Raw genomic sequence first — 16,657 nt, 5'->3', positions numbered from 1 at the left:
AATACAGACAATTTAGATCCTCAAGTGGGCTTGGGAAGGACCTACAAACAGGCTACGGTCTAGTAGATTCACGGACTGAAGAGGAGCTGAGTATATGCTGATGGGTCAAAAATTGCAGAAAATTTTGGATGCAAATAGGATATTGTACACGTGGTATCCAACAGTGCATCCGAGCCATCCAAATGTCTGAGCAGAGGAAAAGATCAAGGAGAAAGAGTGGTTAGCTGAGTAGGAGAGAAAGTGCTTGGATCTCAGCCGTCCAAAACACGTTTGGACGGTTGGGATGGGCGCCGAGTACCGCCGCGTGGTTCCAATTTGCAGCGAAAAATTTCTCCAAAAATTGAAGCAATGGGAAACGGTAGCTTAGTCCTTTTCTATGTCTGTGGGCCTAAGGGTTTGGTGATGGAGACGGACATTTTCACAGGGGGTAATACCTGATGCAGTACTATTGGTGCTCATGTGGGGGAGGCAATTAGAAAAGGAAATAATGCTTTTGATTACTAAAAAAGAATTTGAAAGAGAAATAAAGTTAGTTGTACTATTCACTTATTAGTTTATAAGATAAAGACGAGAGAAACTTATTCACGGAAGTTTCATGAACAGGTTATTTGTTCACAAAGCGGCGCAATTATAACCGTTTATTTGCGCAATCAATGGTTGAGATTTGTTTTCAATTTTGATTGATCATAATTAATTATTACCGGTCACAATTAATTTTCAATCCGAATCGTCTAAAAATACTTTGAACAGGCGCGATTGAGTTCCGTAACGCCTTCTTTACGGAAAGCTCCGTAAAGAAGTTTTTTCTATTGATAATCTTTTTCTTTCCTTCCACTGTTCCACACAGTCAAGCTCAAGCTCAATCATCACTACAAGAAAACACACTTATGCCAATGAAAAAGAAAACAATCTGTCGGCAAATGTTTTTCTATTCTCGTGTGAATTAATCTTACTTTTCCCGACAACATTTTCCCGACGCATTTTCCTTCCATCGCTAAAAGGTCCTCAACACATGTAACGTTTCATCGCCAAAAGCTTATATTTGGCGACACAGAATACCCTAATTGTGTCTGCGATATGATCAGTAATATAGTCCAGTATTTTCTTGCAATGGATGTTTGAGAAACTAGAGCTTAATTGGCTGGAGCTAATATAAATGAGACTCGAGTTTTAGGGAAAGGGAAAAAAAAGAAGGTATAAATAAATCATAAATGCATGTGTTAGTGGAAATAAGTTTCTTAGCTCGTTTTTGTGTTCAAATGCCTACTTGACCTAAACTAGTATGTACTTGTGCTCTTGTGCTGAACTAAGATATATTTGTACTCGTTTGCTCGGCTCAATTACAAAACGAGGTCTGAAAATGGGCCCTGAGGTCATACCTCACCTACACGGCTACACGAATTGAGCTTGAACAATGTTTTAGCGAACAACTTCATTCGTTTCAAGTCCACATACATGAATGAAACTAGAGTGGTCCTGTTCTAGACTGTGGATTTTGATTGCCAAAATAATACTAACATAGATAAATAACAACACTACTCACTATTATGGAGAAATTTTTCGGTACCAGGTGGGTATCACGTGGCCGTGCATGAGCAGTCCATCCGGGCCGTCTAAAAGTGTGTTGGACGGTCCAGATTGAAACCACCTCTCTCCTCTCACCCCACCACTCTAGATCTCTCATTTTTCTTTCTCCAAATCTAAGCCGTCCAAAATTGAAATGGACGACTCGAATATACCGAGCGGGGCACCACATGATTCTCACCCGGCACCGAAACATTTCTCTTATTTATGCATTCAATCAATCATTCACCCTGAAACCACGCAGGAAGTTTGTCAATGAGGTATGGTTGTAATGTTGACCCTAGGGGCACAAATTATCCAATGAGGGATCTCTCACGGTTCTACCGTACGGACCTCTCATTTTTCGATCACATTTCGATAATCCGAGCAGCTCAAAGTGTGCAGAATGTGATTTTAAAGGTACTTGGTAGAAATCAGCAAAAAAAAAGACCGGGAATGGCTTGATTTAAGCAGTTTTTTATTGAACTGTTCAATGAAAATTGTTCCGATCAAGTCTTTCCCGGTTATTTTTTTTGCCGATTTCTCGTTGGTATCCTTAAAATCACGGTCTGATCATTTTGAGCGGCTCGAATCATCAAAATTTGATTGAGAAAGCGAGGTCCGCACGGTAACCCTCACTGGATAAGGACTGCCCTAGAGGGTAAGGTTTATCCATATATAGGCATGGAACCATGGAAGTCAAGTGGTCAACTCAGCCCCTACTCCTACTACCAAGCCAACCAATACAGAAAAGTTTGTTCAATCAAACAGATTTTCATACTTTATTGTCCAATTAAGCAGTTGAAAGATTTCTTGAGATCCCAGACCCAACATTAATGGAAACCTACTTTATCGAATCGTCAAGAACAATCAAAAAAAAATTCAAGAAAACAAAATTGCGAAAGTCGGTGGGCCTTGGAGCAATAGAAGACTAAATAGTTCAATGTTTGTTTTTATCGGCAAAAATCACTATTGTTAGAATAGTTAGACTAACACTTTAGAAGAGGAGTTGAACTCCTGACATTCTTTCTCCTTGCACCTAAGTGCGCTCAGCGAAAGACTTCTTGGCTAAATAGTTGAATGGTTAATTGAGTCACCTCGAAACGATATTTTGTTATGATAACCGGGTAATTAGGTCAGTTTACGTACGCCTCGGCTATTTTCTTAGTCGCTAAGTATCCACACCAAAAGTAAAGTCAATTAGACAATTTGAGTAGCATTACTCACAACCAATGAGAAAGCCATCCCCAAAAGTGGAGAGGCAGTTGGGACTTGGGGCCAAGTGAAGCAACCGAAAGAAACTGTCAATCAGCCAAATAAACAAGTGCTGGGTGAAAGTATAACACAACTACCAAATTCAGGGGAAAACCATAGAGAAAAGAAGAAGAACTAGAGAATCGAATTATTGGCCCCTCACTTAAATTTTAGAACTAGAAAATGGCCACCCAAAGAGGGCCCCCCCATAGGCCCATACCCCACATTGTCTCGTTTTCCATTGCCCCATGTCCCTTAGAACATGCAGCAAATTATGGCACCTTTCCCTGCTATAAAATCTTCCTCTCTCTCTCTCCATCTCTCCCCCTCTCTCACTCCTCACCCCATCCATAAAACCTCTCTTGCAAATCCCAACACTTATTCTTACTAGTTTTTGTGGCACCAAACCCATCAAAATCCTCCCAACATGAGAAACCATAGCCAGAAAATATGCCCCCATTTCTGACATGGTGGATATTCATTTATGTCCTAGTGGAGGGTAACCCTTAACTTGTGAGTGATTCTAGTATAATACTTCATTCAAATCCTTTTTGGCCTAGAGAAGCTTTGCTTTGTTCATTGGGAGGTTGGGAAAATGGAGATAGAATCGGCGAAGTGTGAGTGTTGTGGGCTGAAAGAGGACTGCACCCAAGACTACATCAGTGAGGTGAAAGAGAAGTTCGAAGGCAAATGGCTGTGCGGGTTGTGCTCGGAGGCAGTCAGGGACGAAGTCAAAAGAGGGAAATCGGAGATGGAAGAAGCCGTGAAGGCGCACATGTCGTTCTGCCGCAAGTACAAAACGAACCCGGCTACTCGAGTCGCGGATGGCATGAGGCAGATGCTGAGGAGGAGGTCCAGCGACATGTCGTCCTCGTCCTCGTCTTCGTCGAAGAAGTACTCAAGATCAGCCAGCACGTCGTCACAAGTAGGAGACGAGCCATCGTTCTCTTATTACTAGCTAGAGATACTTAACCAATTTTATAAGTACTGTTTAACGGGAGTCGAGTCTGCTTCTCATGGTCGGGGAATCTGAGAGGGATAGATTGTGTAAAGAGCTGACATTTGGCAATATATGCACAAATTGGTTAGCTAAAATTGGAAAAAAGGAACAAAAAAAAAGTGTTGAAGAGTTTCTCTCTCCCTCTCTCACTCTTTTTAGAATAAGATTTTAACAGCTTTTCATGGCTTGAAATCTCTTGTACAGAGGAATAATATTGTTTCAATGGAGACTTCTTCTTAGTTTCTTTTTTTTTTTTTGTTTCTCTTGACTATCGGTGTATTTATTCTTTGATCAAGTCAAGTTATGTATTGACGTTGAAAAAAATGTTTCGTCTCCTCTCCTTTTCTCTCCTCTCTCTCTCTCTACTAAATCGGAACCTTTCTTTGCTGATAAAAAAAAAAAGTTATTGACATTGGACAACCTAGTAATTAATTTTTACTTTTTGTGTTTTCCAAAATGAAGACAAGACATTCTTAATTGAAAGCAGACATAAATAAAGAAGAAAAAGAACCCTTTTTTTCCTAGGCTTGGGATCGAATTTTGCCTGTGCTTTTCCAAGAAATATAAATTAAGGCATTGGCAATGACATTTTCTACTTTTGTTTTCCTTATTTTCTATTCAGAAAAGATACTCATTTCATGGTAGTTGCATATGGAATTTAAAGAAAAACTAGATTTTGTCCTCTTCCTAGCTTTTTGCAACTAAAACTTTTATAGGGTATATATATATTTTAGTGCTTTACATATACTCAAAATTTTAACTTAAAAGAGTACTCATTGAGGCGTATAAAGTAGATTCAATGTTCGTGTGATACGAGTCATATCTACGGTAAAGCTGACCCAGATATTTTACGTCACAAATGGTAGTCTCTTTTAGACTTGTAGCATTTTTACATGACCTTATATACACTCAATCCGCCCCTGTAGACGCAGATACACATATATACATGTGTGTATATATATTTGCTTCGGTAAATTAGAATATATACATATACATGTGTGTATGTATCTACGTGGAGAATGGTTAAGTTTGAAAAGTGAGAAGCAAGGTCTTGATTCTTGGTTGTTGAGAAAAGGGTTCATAGAGGAAAGTATAGATGCCCTTCATTTGGAAAATTTAAATTCCTTTTTAAGATCACTTGCTTTTGAAACTGTAAAAGTTTTTTTTTTTTTTAAAACGGTGGAAGAATCCTACAGTCAGGTCACTAAATGGAGCTGACTGACAATCTAAACCTCTGGAGAAGCTAGCACAGCCACACCAGTCACGGCCCCCCACTTACTTCAGGGTACTTACCTTATAGAAAATCAAACTCTAAACCTTAAGGAGTACTCTTAAATCCTGAGCATCCGCCCGAAACACCAAGGCAACCTTAGGTGTGTTGAGACTGTAGAAGTTGAAGAACATGAAAGCAGGTCCAAAATGTGGTGAGCAATTGAATATGCAGTGTGGAAAGAGTCAACTTCCACCAGACAAGAAAGGACTACAAGAATCTTACTATATACTATATGCTTCAATTATTCATTATTGAAGTGGTTGAGAAACTAATTTTCTATTATAATGCCTTTCTTTTCCGTCAAATAAACTTGAGGTAGACGTATGACCAATGGTTGATTACAGGAATAGGGAGAAATTATTCAGTAATGAAACTGTTGATTTTGCAACCTCTTAATGCGGAACGGGGGTGCCGTAGAGCACCTCCTGCTCTATACCGTGTAGAGCAACAGATTTGGCCGTTTCATCTCGGGTACAAATGGTTCGGAGTGAATTTAAGTGCATAAAAATATGAACCATCCATTGATTGATTACATACGTACATTTGTGTGACTGTGAGATTGTAGAATGGAAATAATTTCTCTTGCATATGAACATTAGATCAAGGGGTCGAGTGAGTCCGCTGTGCTGTATAAAATGCCCATTTACTACCTCGAGGTATAGTCTTATGCTTTGTTTGGAAGTTGTGAAAGAGAAGGGAAAGAAAGGGAGAGTTACAAATTTTCGTCCTCCCTTGTTTGGATCCCTATGGAAAGAGGAGGGAAAATAACAAAATGAATACAACTTTCTCTCCAACTTTCCCTCTATTTTCTCTTCCACAAGTTCCAAACAGGGCATTAAGTACTCTTACCACTATGAACTGCAATTCAGATCGAGATAATATCTTCTTCTTATATGATAACTTAGGTGTTCAAATCAATTTACGGGCTCTTCAACTAATCTCGGGAGTCCCAATCTCACTGCAAATCTTTTTCCTCCGTTAGCTTTCTTTCAAAACAAAGCCATTTTTTGTATGTGTTCCATACTTCCATTTTGTTCACATGATTTTCAATTAGTTTTAGGCTTTTTCTAATTGGTCTTGATCATTTAGTTCAATTGGCCAGAACTCTTGCATCTCACTAGTTCGAGTCTTCTCCACCTGCGTGTAAGTGTTCTTCTTCTTCCCTTAGAGGCCTTGTTATTTCTTTCTTTGTTTCTACCTTATAATTGGCTAATTTATTGTATTGATTGGGTTGCTTGTTGGGTTTGGTTGTCTCGTGGACTCTTACAATTAATGTAGTGTCCCGAGTTTGTACTCTGTACTTCATATCTGATGTAAAAAATCACACTTCTATCGATTGAAAAAAAAAATCATCTAGTTCAATTGGGTTCAATAGGAGTCCAACTCGAGTATTTAAATTGTTAATTGTGTAGAGCTCGTCAAACCAATTATCTTCGAAAAATAATCAAGGAAATTGTGTAGTCCCATAATACTGTAAATATTAGGTGATCTATCGTTAAAATCATACTCCATCCGTCCCATAAAGTTTGACACTTTCACTATTTTCAGTCTTATGAAAAAACTAACTATATCTTTTAATCCGTAATGTTTTTTATAAGCAATATGGATTTTGTTTGATAGCTTTTAATTTGATCTATTAAATAAAGTTCAAAAAATCGCCTAAAACATTATGAATTAAAAGATATATATAATTTAAAAATGACACGCATTCCTGAAAATGTCAAACTTTATGGGACAGAGGGAGTACATTTTAGCTAAGGAAATATGTAAATAATCTTGGAGCCAAATATTTAAGGGATTTAACCTCTCTTTCTTTTTTATCTTACCAAAAACAGTTGACTCGCAATCATGCTGTAGACACCTCAATTTTGATTATCCATTTTTCTTAAGTTTGGTCCCAGATGTATCCCCAATAATAATGTTAATGACGTCAAAATAACTACTTAAATTGATCTTGGATTCAAGGATTTGGATAATTCCCTTTGCTCTCACTTTTTCAACCCGTTGACGATTCACCAAGAGGTTTACCATGCCTGATCACAATTTTAGTAGACCCGAGGGCCTCCAAGCAATTTTTATTAAGGGCTGGTTTGGCTTAAATAGAGGCTTATTTTTTCGCGTTTGTTAGTTTCCAATCAATTTTCAGTGGGTTATTAGTTCGTCACGACAACAGGAATCGAAAAAGTTAAAATAATAATTGGAAATCAAAATCAATATTCTTTATTAAAGACAAAAAAATAAGCAAAAAATGAGACGAATAAATAATCCATAAAAATTTGATGCGAAACTAACAAATGCAGAAAAAAAAACTAAATAAAGGCAAAAGAAATCCAGTTGACTTATTAAGCCAAACAAGCCCTTAGTTTTTGAAAGAAATGATTTTCGAAATATTTGTCCTCATTTGAGTCGTTTACTTTAAAAAATAATAATAATAATGTTTTGGGCTACTCAAAAGATTTTCAAACGTTTCTTTGGATTTGCTCCAGTTGTTTTGGACTTAAAATGTACTGTAGAAAGGTCATATTCAACCAATCTCAATAAGCCCAAAAAGCCCATTTTGATAAATCCAGTTTGTGACCCAAAAGTAGATGTTGCGGCAATGAGAAACGTTGCGTCCAGGAGTAAAAAATTGCGGCCACAGTGCCACCGCTCAAATGTTTGCGGCCATGACCCAAAACAAAAGTTTGCGGTTATTATGCAAAAGTTTGTGGCCATAATCCAAAACAAAAGTGTTAGGATCGTCGCGCACACATACAATTTACAAGTTAAACAATAAATAAATCAACACAGAGAAATACGTGGTTTCCCAAAACCGAGTACGTCCACGGGAGCGAGAGCGGGTGCTGTTCTTTATCACAATACGGAATAGAATTTACAACATAGAGTATTTATACAGATTCTATTCTAATCCTAACCTAGTATTTGGTCTGTATCTTAAAAATACCCTTGTACGATACCGTACCATACCGTGGGAGGCGCAACGCCCCCCACACCCCCTAATTACGGAACGCCTGGGCCTATAGTCCAGTCTACTTTCATTTGATCATCAGTGATGGGACAGATGCCGTCGCTCCGCTCTGCCCCACTCTTTACACTTTGCTCCATTGCTCCACTCTTTACACTTTGCTCCATTCGTTCCGCTCTACTACGCTTCGGCATCTAGCATTCTTTCTAGAACTCGTTGGTCTCTCTTCATACTTAACATATGAGTCACAGTTCTAACAAGAAGTTTGCGGCTAATATGCAAAAGTTAGCTGTTATTACGCAAAAGTTTGCTGCCATAATACAAAAGTAAAAGTTTGCAGCTATGACCCAAAACAAAAGTTTGCGGCTATGACACAAAACAAAAGTCTGCGGCCATGACACAAAACAAAAGTTTGCGGTTGCGATTTATGGCTTTTTTAACAATGCGGCACAGTTTTCCACTATTTCAGGGTCTACAGTTTAACATGCAGCACTCTCTCTCTCTCTCTCTCTCTCTCTCCCTCCCTCTTCTGGGCGACCCCTTTCTCACTGATCGAACAGCAAAATGGGAGAGGCTATCTTTGAACTCGAGCAAGTTCTTCGATCCAAGCAGGTATTTCTAGGGTTTCCTCTATTTTTTCAAATACATACCCACATGTGAATATATCTAATCTCTGCATTTGATGGAATTTGGATGGTCGAACAAAGTTATTTTACCATCTGGGTAAGAGCCCAATGCTTCGAATATCAATTTCTTGATCACAAAGTCCGGCACTTTGCATAGTTTCGCCTTTTGTTTTCTGGTAAATCCATTGCCGAATTGGGAGAGATTCACTATTTGCTTTAAGACTCTAGCTGAAAATGAAATCTTTGAAGCTTCATTTGGTGCTCTTTGTTTACTTTTAGGTGGGTTTTGATTAGTGCGTTGTAGCTATTCTTGGTTTGCACTCCTGAAGTGAAATACTATCAATGCCCCCCTTGAACCTTGCACTCCTTGGTAGCCCGTTTGTGATCCACTAGCCTTGGTGGGGCGGTAGAAACCAATGCGTGATTGGTCTCTCACGGGACCCACCGCGGGTCTGGCATCTTTATGGTCATGCTCAGGGGAGGTTGCTATAGCCGGTTGCTCCATCCACCCTTTTTGAGTAGCGAAAACAAGAAAAATATGGGTCTGTAGTTTGGAATGTATGGGTATCCTCTCTGTGTTTTTGTAGACTTTCTCAAATGTGAATGTATGTACGAATATCTTTGTTTCTTTGAATTTCAATGGTTAGTTAATCAACAAAGTTAAGTGATGCAGATGCAGAACAGAAATATGAAGAATATAAATTAATTACGCATTATTTTGAGTTTATTATTTTGTTAGGAAATTTCGTTTTAGTTGCCTTTTGTTTTGGCAACCTTATATTTCTTTCTAGTATTTAATTTCCTAGTCAAAGTAGAATTTTTTGTTTTTGGTATTTTTTGTTAATTAATTGATTCTACTTCCTTTTCAGACGAATCAATTAGGGTTAGGGTTTTTTTCCTATATAATAAGTTGTAAGCCTTCGGGTTAAGGGAGTTGTTATTGAATTAAAGAAAAATTGAGAGTTTTCTCATTATCATGTGTTCGAAAAGGGAGTACCTCTAGTTCATACCCATTTGTGTCTATGTTTCAAAGAGAGAATCTTTAACATAAGCAAGTTCGTGATCTCTTCTTGCCAATAATTTTGTAAAAGGAGGTTGCGCTGCATCAGTTGGTATCAGAGCTTTCGTTCCAATCCTGACAATGGCTGGAGGACGTGCTGGAGGTCGAGGTGGAAGAGGTCATACAACTAGTGTTGATGAAGTCTATGAGCGAGATGAGGTTGCTCGAGATGCTCGAATGGAGGAAAGGTTGCAGCAAGTCTTGGTGACGATTGGGTTGCTTACCCAACGCATGGAGGCTTTTGAAGTTGCAATTCCACCTCGCCGTCGTCCAATTCAACCTCGGTTTTCGAAAGAGGAGGAGGTGTCGGATGATGTTTCTATCACCAAACCTTTGGCTGGTAATTATCAGACGAGAGGGAGGACAATGGTGAATGAAGCTACCATTGAGTGACCATTCACATCAAATATTATTCCAGATTCAGTAGTGGATTGGAGTAAACCACCAGTTTTTGATGAAGAACTGGTGGAGAAAATTACAAAAGGAGAAAATAAAAAAAATTGCAAAAAAAAATTGTTACAATGTTAGTGTCATTGAAAACTGAATTTATTGATCTGTTTTCGGAATTTATTGAAGACACTACATGCAAGCATCATTGTGTTCCGATATGGGAGGAAGGTGAATTTGTTTTGTTAAGGGAAATCATTCCTTCAAATTATCAAGACTCTTTTTTACATGTTGGGTTCGCAAAAATCAATTTGAAATACAAGCTTGATGCAGACAAGGTTCGGCGTACTCAACTATATAAACTCGATGACAAGTTTCTTCAAGACGGGGAGAATGATGCAGAACAGAAATATGAAGAATATAAATTAATTACGCATTATTTTGAGTTTATTATTTTGTTAGGAAATTTCGTTTTAGTTGCCTCTTATTTTGGCAACCTTATATTTCTTTCTAGTATTTAATTTCCAAGTCAAAGTAGAATTTTTTGTTTTTGGTATTTTTTGTTAATTAATTGATTCTGCTTCCTTTTCAAACGAATCAATTAGGGTTAGGGTTTTTTTCCTATACAATAAGTTGTAAGCCTTCGGGTTAAGGGAGTTGTTATTGAATTAAAGAAAAATTGAGAGTTTTCTCATTATCGTGTGTTCGAAGAGGGAGTACCTCTAGTTCATACCCATTTGTGTTTATGTTTTAAAGAGAGAATCTTTAACATAAGCAAGTTCGTGATCTCTTCTTGCAAATAATTTTGTAAAAGGACGCTGCGCTGCATCATTAAGACACCAACTGGGTAAGAGCCCGATGCAGACATCGATTGCTTCTTCACCAAGCCCGAGTCTTTATAGAGTTTCCCTTCTCATTTTCTTGAAAATTCCTTGGTAAATTGGCGATAGTTCATGGATGTTTAAGGCGATCATGCTGAACTTTTACTTCTTGGTGAATTATTGGAGGTAGCTATTCTTTTTTTCCCCCTTCAGAAGTGGAGTATTATCGAGAGAAGTGTGGGATTAGTCGACAATTATAATCTCTGCATTTGATTGAACTTCGCTCAGTTGTAAATCCCACATAGTTAGGAACTTAGGATACCATCTGGGTAAGAGCCCAGTGCTGCCTATATCAGTTTCTTCATCACAAGCCTGAGACTTTAAGAAGTTTCTCTTTACATTTTGTTGCAATTTCGGAGTCAAGTTCATAGAGTTCAATTAGTAAAGTAGGAAACTAGCTGAAAAGGAACCCTCCTGGAGTTGCATTTGTTCTTTTGGGTCATGTTGGTTTGGTCAGATAGATAATTAGGGGATATGTAATTCCATTGAATGGGTAATCCTACTGGGTTAACAGAGGGGGTTACTACTAGTCTACTATCACATCTCTTATTGGCTTACATAACCCATGTTTTGGGGGGTTGTTTGTCCAACGAATTCGCTATCCTCCTCTAATTCTTATATTCATGAGCCAGAAATGCTTGCTCCAAGGATTTTTAATCCAAATCTTTGACTAATCCAGCCAGTCAAATGAGCGCTTTGTGTTTACTTTTAGGTGGGTTTTGATTATTGTTTGTGGTAGATTAGTAATCATTGGTTTGCACATCTGAATTGAAGTATTACCAGATAAAGGTTGGTTTATGGCGTGATATGAATGTTCAGGAAAAATTGACGAGTCAAGAAACAAATGTTCTTATGGCGTGCAAAGCTGATGCTCTTAGGGAATTTACAGTCGGTGGTACTGTTGCTGCTGGCGTCACTTGGCTAGGTACTTTGGCGTATTTATTACAAAGTAAATCCTCCTTGTATAAGAATTGTAGGTTTGAGTGATGTTTTCAGATGTTACATTTCGGTACTGCCACTTATCTTTAAAAGCCTTAGATTAGAAAGTCTATTGGGAGTTGGTTTCATGGTTTGATGTACAATGATATTGGTGGGTCATGTAGTTTTAATTTCTCTACCCATAAATGTTTGATTTCTCTGGCACTGTCTTCCGGCATACATGACACTATTCACTAACAGTGACCTTTTTACTTTTGTACTTGAATCATATTTTAAAACTTTGGACTTCTATGTATTTGTCTCTGGCAATGTTTGTTATCTCAGCACAGTGTTCTAGTATACTGTTACATCAATATCTTTTGTGCTTTCTAATTTTAATTTCTACCTTCAACTATATGGGTTGTAGATGTGTATGTGGTGGTTTCTTGGTGCAGTGATGAGGTTTAGTAATTTGTGAAACTAATAATTGTCCTTTTTTGCAGCAACTCGAAGGCTACGTACTTTATTTCGCATCAACCTTTCAGTTGGTAAGAGATTCTCTCTCTCTCTCTCTCTCTCTCTCTCTCTCTCTCTCTCTCTCTCTCTCTCTCTGTGTGTGTGTTCTTTACTGAGGCAGAAGTGGAAGACTTGCTGATCATTTCGATTACTCTGAAATTAACTGGAGAGGATTTTGTTTTTTTGCTTGTTATCAAGATGCATAACCCTAGTGAAATGAATGTTGGCAGTATTCTTCTAAATTTGTGAAATACCCATACCGGACACACTTGGGCAAGGTTGTGGAAAATGAGTACGTGTAGATAGCCAAGCGTACCACATTTATTAAGCACTAATAGTTTGTAAAAACCATCTAATAAGTAAGAAGTATTCATGAAGTATGAATCTAGCAGCCTTGACAGAGTAGAATGGCACAAAATGATTCATGTAGCCACCCCAATTGAGTGGAGACACTTGATTTGGTTTGGTGGGACGTGTCCTGATGTTCTTGAACACAAGATTTATGTGAATCCGACATTGAGACTCATACCCGTACCCAATAGTTGTGTCTGAGGACCTGAGGTCCAAAAGGTTTCACTCTTTTGCGAATTGTTCCACATGTTGCAATCCTTTTGTTCCTAATCCTTCCTGATTGCTGTGACATTACATGGCAGGAGATCATAATATTCAACAGAAGTTACAAGTTCACTTAACTAAATAAAATGCCAATCAATTTAGCATCCACCAAAGTTGTGAATCCATAAATTTTAGCTTCCTTCAGAAATTACATACATACTTGAAAACAACTAAGAGCTATAATGAATTTAAACTTCATCCACACTCATCATCAGGAAATTCCTCATGTTCAGGGAATAACAGCCGCAATATAAAAGCAGTAAGCTTTCACATGCTGATTGTAAATGTATAATCTATTCATGGTTCGAAACAGGATGATGGTTTTCTTTCCGATTTGCATGTATGAGTGTATATATAATCTTGCCATCACGGCAGGATCTCTTTTGCATATTCATTAGTATCATGTTTTTGCTGCACAGTTCATTAGTTCTACATAATTGCAGGAGCTGCTGTTATTTCTAGCTTTTGGAGATTTGGTAGGTCACTAGATACTAGCGTTGAACACATACTTTCTGCTGATGGAAGTAGGATGCAAATGGAGTTATCAAAGATGTAGGTTCTCAACCATCCTAGCTATATTCTTACTCTGGGCAATAATTTCAATAAGGTTCTAATCTGCTACTATTATCTACAGTTTAACATATTAGTAAAGCGGAAAGCAATCGATTCTTTGATCAGGTGAAGGGATTGATGTCTTTTCTCATCCCTCTGCATTGGGCATGGGGGTGGAGGTTAATTACCCTGGTTCTTTCCCTTGTCATTGGATTGATGGTTTGTATAAGACTATAAGGAGATCCTTCATCAACCTTGGACACCAATCTATCACATTATAAAGTTATGTTTCCATGTGGCTTCCTTCTCCAGTGGCTCATAACATCCATCCACTTCCACCTTCTCTCTCCTAAGAATGCCTTGGCTCTCTCCCCTCCACTTCCTGAGATATCTGGCCAGCAATGTGCCCATCATCTTTTCGGAAGGCCCACTTGAGCCACCCTACGAAGCACCTTGTGGACACCTTTTTTTGTTTGTTTTTTTCTTGCTTTCTGTTTTTGGATAATCGAGTGTCGAGATTTTTTCCCAAATGCAGAATATTGAGAAAATATGGAGATGACTCAATGCCAATGCAGCTCATCACCAAGCATTTCTACTCGGAGAAGGTTTTTGATGATTCATCCGCGGATCAGCCAAAGATAAGGTGGCGGTATCGGAATTTCTTTAGTGATAATGTAGCTTTTTCCCAGGGGACACACAATAGTGATGCTCATGGTTATGGTGAAAAGACTGATCCACAGAAGACTGATATGGAGAATGCTGATGAGCCCAACCGTGCTCTTGTAAGCACACCGCCCTACCATCTAATTGTAACACTGTTATGAGCACTTCTGATGGTATATCTCTAGTAATGATAATGATGATACCACAATAGAAAAAGTTTGAAGGGTTTAGCTTTCTTTTTGTGCCTCCAACAAAAAACCTCAAGTACTCCTACCCTTCAAATTTTGCTTCTTGTTTACCAGATTTATATTACCTTTATATGACCTATTTTTTCTTGCAGAGGAGCCCTGTTTTGGATGCAACCACAAACCCTTTCGATGATGTTTTTGGAGTCACGGGAAGCAGTGAGGAGATTCATCATACTAATACCTCCGTCTTATCTCCCAAAAGGCATGGCCGTAGCCACAAGAGATCTCACCGTAGGCATCGAATGCGACACCATGAAGCTTCTTCCAAATTTCAACATTCTTGACCTTCTGCATTGGGTGATGCAGTCTTCTCGTGAGTTTGTCGTTGTAACCTTGGGAGTAATAGTATTATTCTGGGGATGCAGGAGATGCACCATTCCACGTATTTAATTATGCTTGGCTCTTACAAATTGTTGCTCGTCCTATTGAAGGAAAAATGTGCTATCGCTTCCAAGGTGAACTTAAAATATAATCAAGCTAATAGTCAATCACTAAAATAATTGTGCAATCTCATATGTGTTTTCCTGCCCGAGCTGCTAGAAAAGCATTTTAAGTTGGAAATAACCCGTGGGTATTTGGCGGATTTGATTTTTTGTAGATGTGAATAAGCTGGCACTTAATGAGCTTGGTTAGCAATAAAACAATACAATGTCTGATTACTGTCCTGTGGAGTTGGCTACTTAAACACAGCCAGCAAGTTAGACAGAATATGCAGTTCAGAAGAAAAGTGGACAGAATACCAGGCTTACTCTATTAGATCAGGAGAAAGTGCATGAAATTTTGCTCACGTGAAAATAGGGGCAACCCATTGAGTGCTAAAGAATAGAAGGTATCCTGCCAACTCAAAATTAGGTCGTTGGCTATTAGATCCCGACGTTCAACTTTCTTGTCTAGTGACAACTAACAGTCCGTTTTGGAAACTAGGAGAGAGAAGAAAAGAAAATTGGTATATATCCTTCTTTCCTGTATATCATCTGCTTGTTTCTCATATTTGAGCTTCTGTTTTACCCACTTGAGGTGAGTACTCGTTGCTGGAAAGTCTCATCACCGTATTGAAACCTGATGTTCCTGCTGCTTGCTGATCGTGTCGTTTCCGTATCAAAAATAATTAATAAAACAGAATAATTACTACTATCTAAAAGATAGCGGTAAGTACTCCGAGTATCATCCTCAGGGATTACGAAGGTTAAATTGCGATTGCTTTCATTGATTTCTAACTTAATTCGAAAAGAGATTTGATTGTTGATTTCTAAAATATTTAAAGCTGAATAAAAGTAAGCAATAAAAAGTGAGAGTTTATGAGAGAAAAGATCTAGGGTTTCGAATCCACTCGACCCGTTGTAACAATCTCTATACGATGATAAAGGTCTATTATTCGAATCAATCCAGATATCGTTAGGGTCCGCGGGCCCTCACGGTATAGCCAAAAGATTTCTATGAATCACCGAATAGCATGGAGTATCGCCGCCTAGCACAAACCGTCTTACTAGTACGATCCGTCTCTATGGCATGGATTGTCTAATAGCACGATGCGTCTTACGGAGCATAATCCATCTTACCCAGCTATCACAGAACAATTAAGAACTGTTGCATGAATGTGCATAAAAATCTAGAAAATTATACACAAGATTTGATAGAAAAAATTAATACTGCAAATAAATTCTTATATCATACAACCACGATTCGAATAATAAAACACTAAATCAAAATATAAACATTATTACTCAGAGATTGAGTTTCATCTATACCCTAGAAGAGAGTTTAGCCGGACATCGGAAGGGAAAGCATTGAGGTTCGGCTGACAGTAGACATGATGCTCGAAGCGGCAGCCTTTCTTTCTTTTTCTCCACTGTCGATGCGTCCAAAAGTCCGAAACTCTGTTCTCTGATCGTGCGTGATGATGCTGCGTAGGTCTCTTTTTTTTCTCTGTAACGCCTCCTTTTTAATGCCTAATAAAAGTCACCTTTTTTTCAAAGCTCCGACAGCCTACCTCTTCATTTTTTAATTATAAAAGCCCTAATAAGATAGTATTATTATAACATCATGGGCCCATCCTTAGTCAAAGTGGTGCAAGTCCAATTCCTTGGCCAATGAACTTCGGTTAAGTTCAGTGCTAAAGTCCTGACTTCATATTGT

At 38.3% G+C, this 16,657-nt stretch overlaps 2 protein-coding genes across 2 annotated transcripts; both read left to right on the top strand.

Annotated features, from left to right (window-relative positions):
- Positions 1-3,088: 3,088 nt before the first annotated feature.
- Positions 3,089-4,066, top strand: LOC131310437 (uncharacterized). Its single transcript, XM_058337443.1, has one exon. It carries the CDS (start codon positions 3,413-3,415, stop codon positions 3,773-3,775), a length of 363 nt encoding a protein of 120 aa, XP_058193426.1. The 5' UTR covers positions 3,089-3,412; the 3' UTR covers positions 3,776-4,066.
- A 4,451-nt stretch (positions 4,067-8,517) lies between these two features.
- Positions 8,518-15,029, top strand: LOC131310378 (uncharacterized). Its single transcript, XM_058337366.1, has 6 exons — positions 8,518-8,667; positions 11,829-11,934; positions 12,431-12,475; positions 13,502-13,610; positions 14,146-14,392; positions 14,614-15,029. Exons 1-6 carry the CDS (start codon positions 8,620-8,622, stop codon positions 14,803-14,805), a joined length of 747 nt encoding a protein of 248 aa, XP_058193349.1. The 5' UTR covers positions 8,518-8,619; the 3' UTR covers positions 14,806-15,029.
- Positions 15,030-16,657: the final 1,628 nt, after the last annotated feature.

Source organism: Rhododendron vialii, chromosome 2a, assembly GCF_030253575.1.
Source record: "Rhododendron vialii isolate Sample 1 chromosome 2a, ASM3025357v1".
Classification (NCBI taxonomy): domain Eukaryota; kingdom Viridiplantae; phylum Streptophyta; class Magnoliopsida; order Ericales; family Ericaceae; genus Rhododendron; species Rhododendron vialii.
The sequence above is the reverse complement of the archived record's forward strand: the minus strand, read 5'-3'. Positions and strand labels throughout refer to the sequence as shown.

Coding starts and splice junctions, on each gene's coding strand:
- LOC131310437 (XM_058337443.1), top strand. CDS start 3,413: ATGGAGATAGAATCGGCGAAGTGTGAGTGTTGTGGGCTGAAAGAGGAC.
- LOC131310378 (XM_058337366.1), top strand. CDS start 8,620: ATGGGAGAGGCTATCTTTGAACTCGAGCAAGTTCTTCGATCCAAGCAG. Junction 8,668..11,828: donor AAGTTCTTCGATCCAAGCAG/GTATTTCTAGGG, acceptor ATGAATGTTCAG/GAAAAATTGACGAGTCAAGA. Junction 11,935..12,430: donor TGCTGGCGTCACTTGGCTAG/GTACTTTGGCGT, acceptor CCTTTTTTGCAG/CAACTCGAAGGCTACGTACT.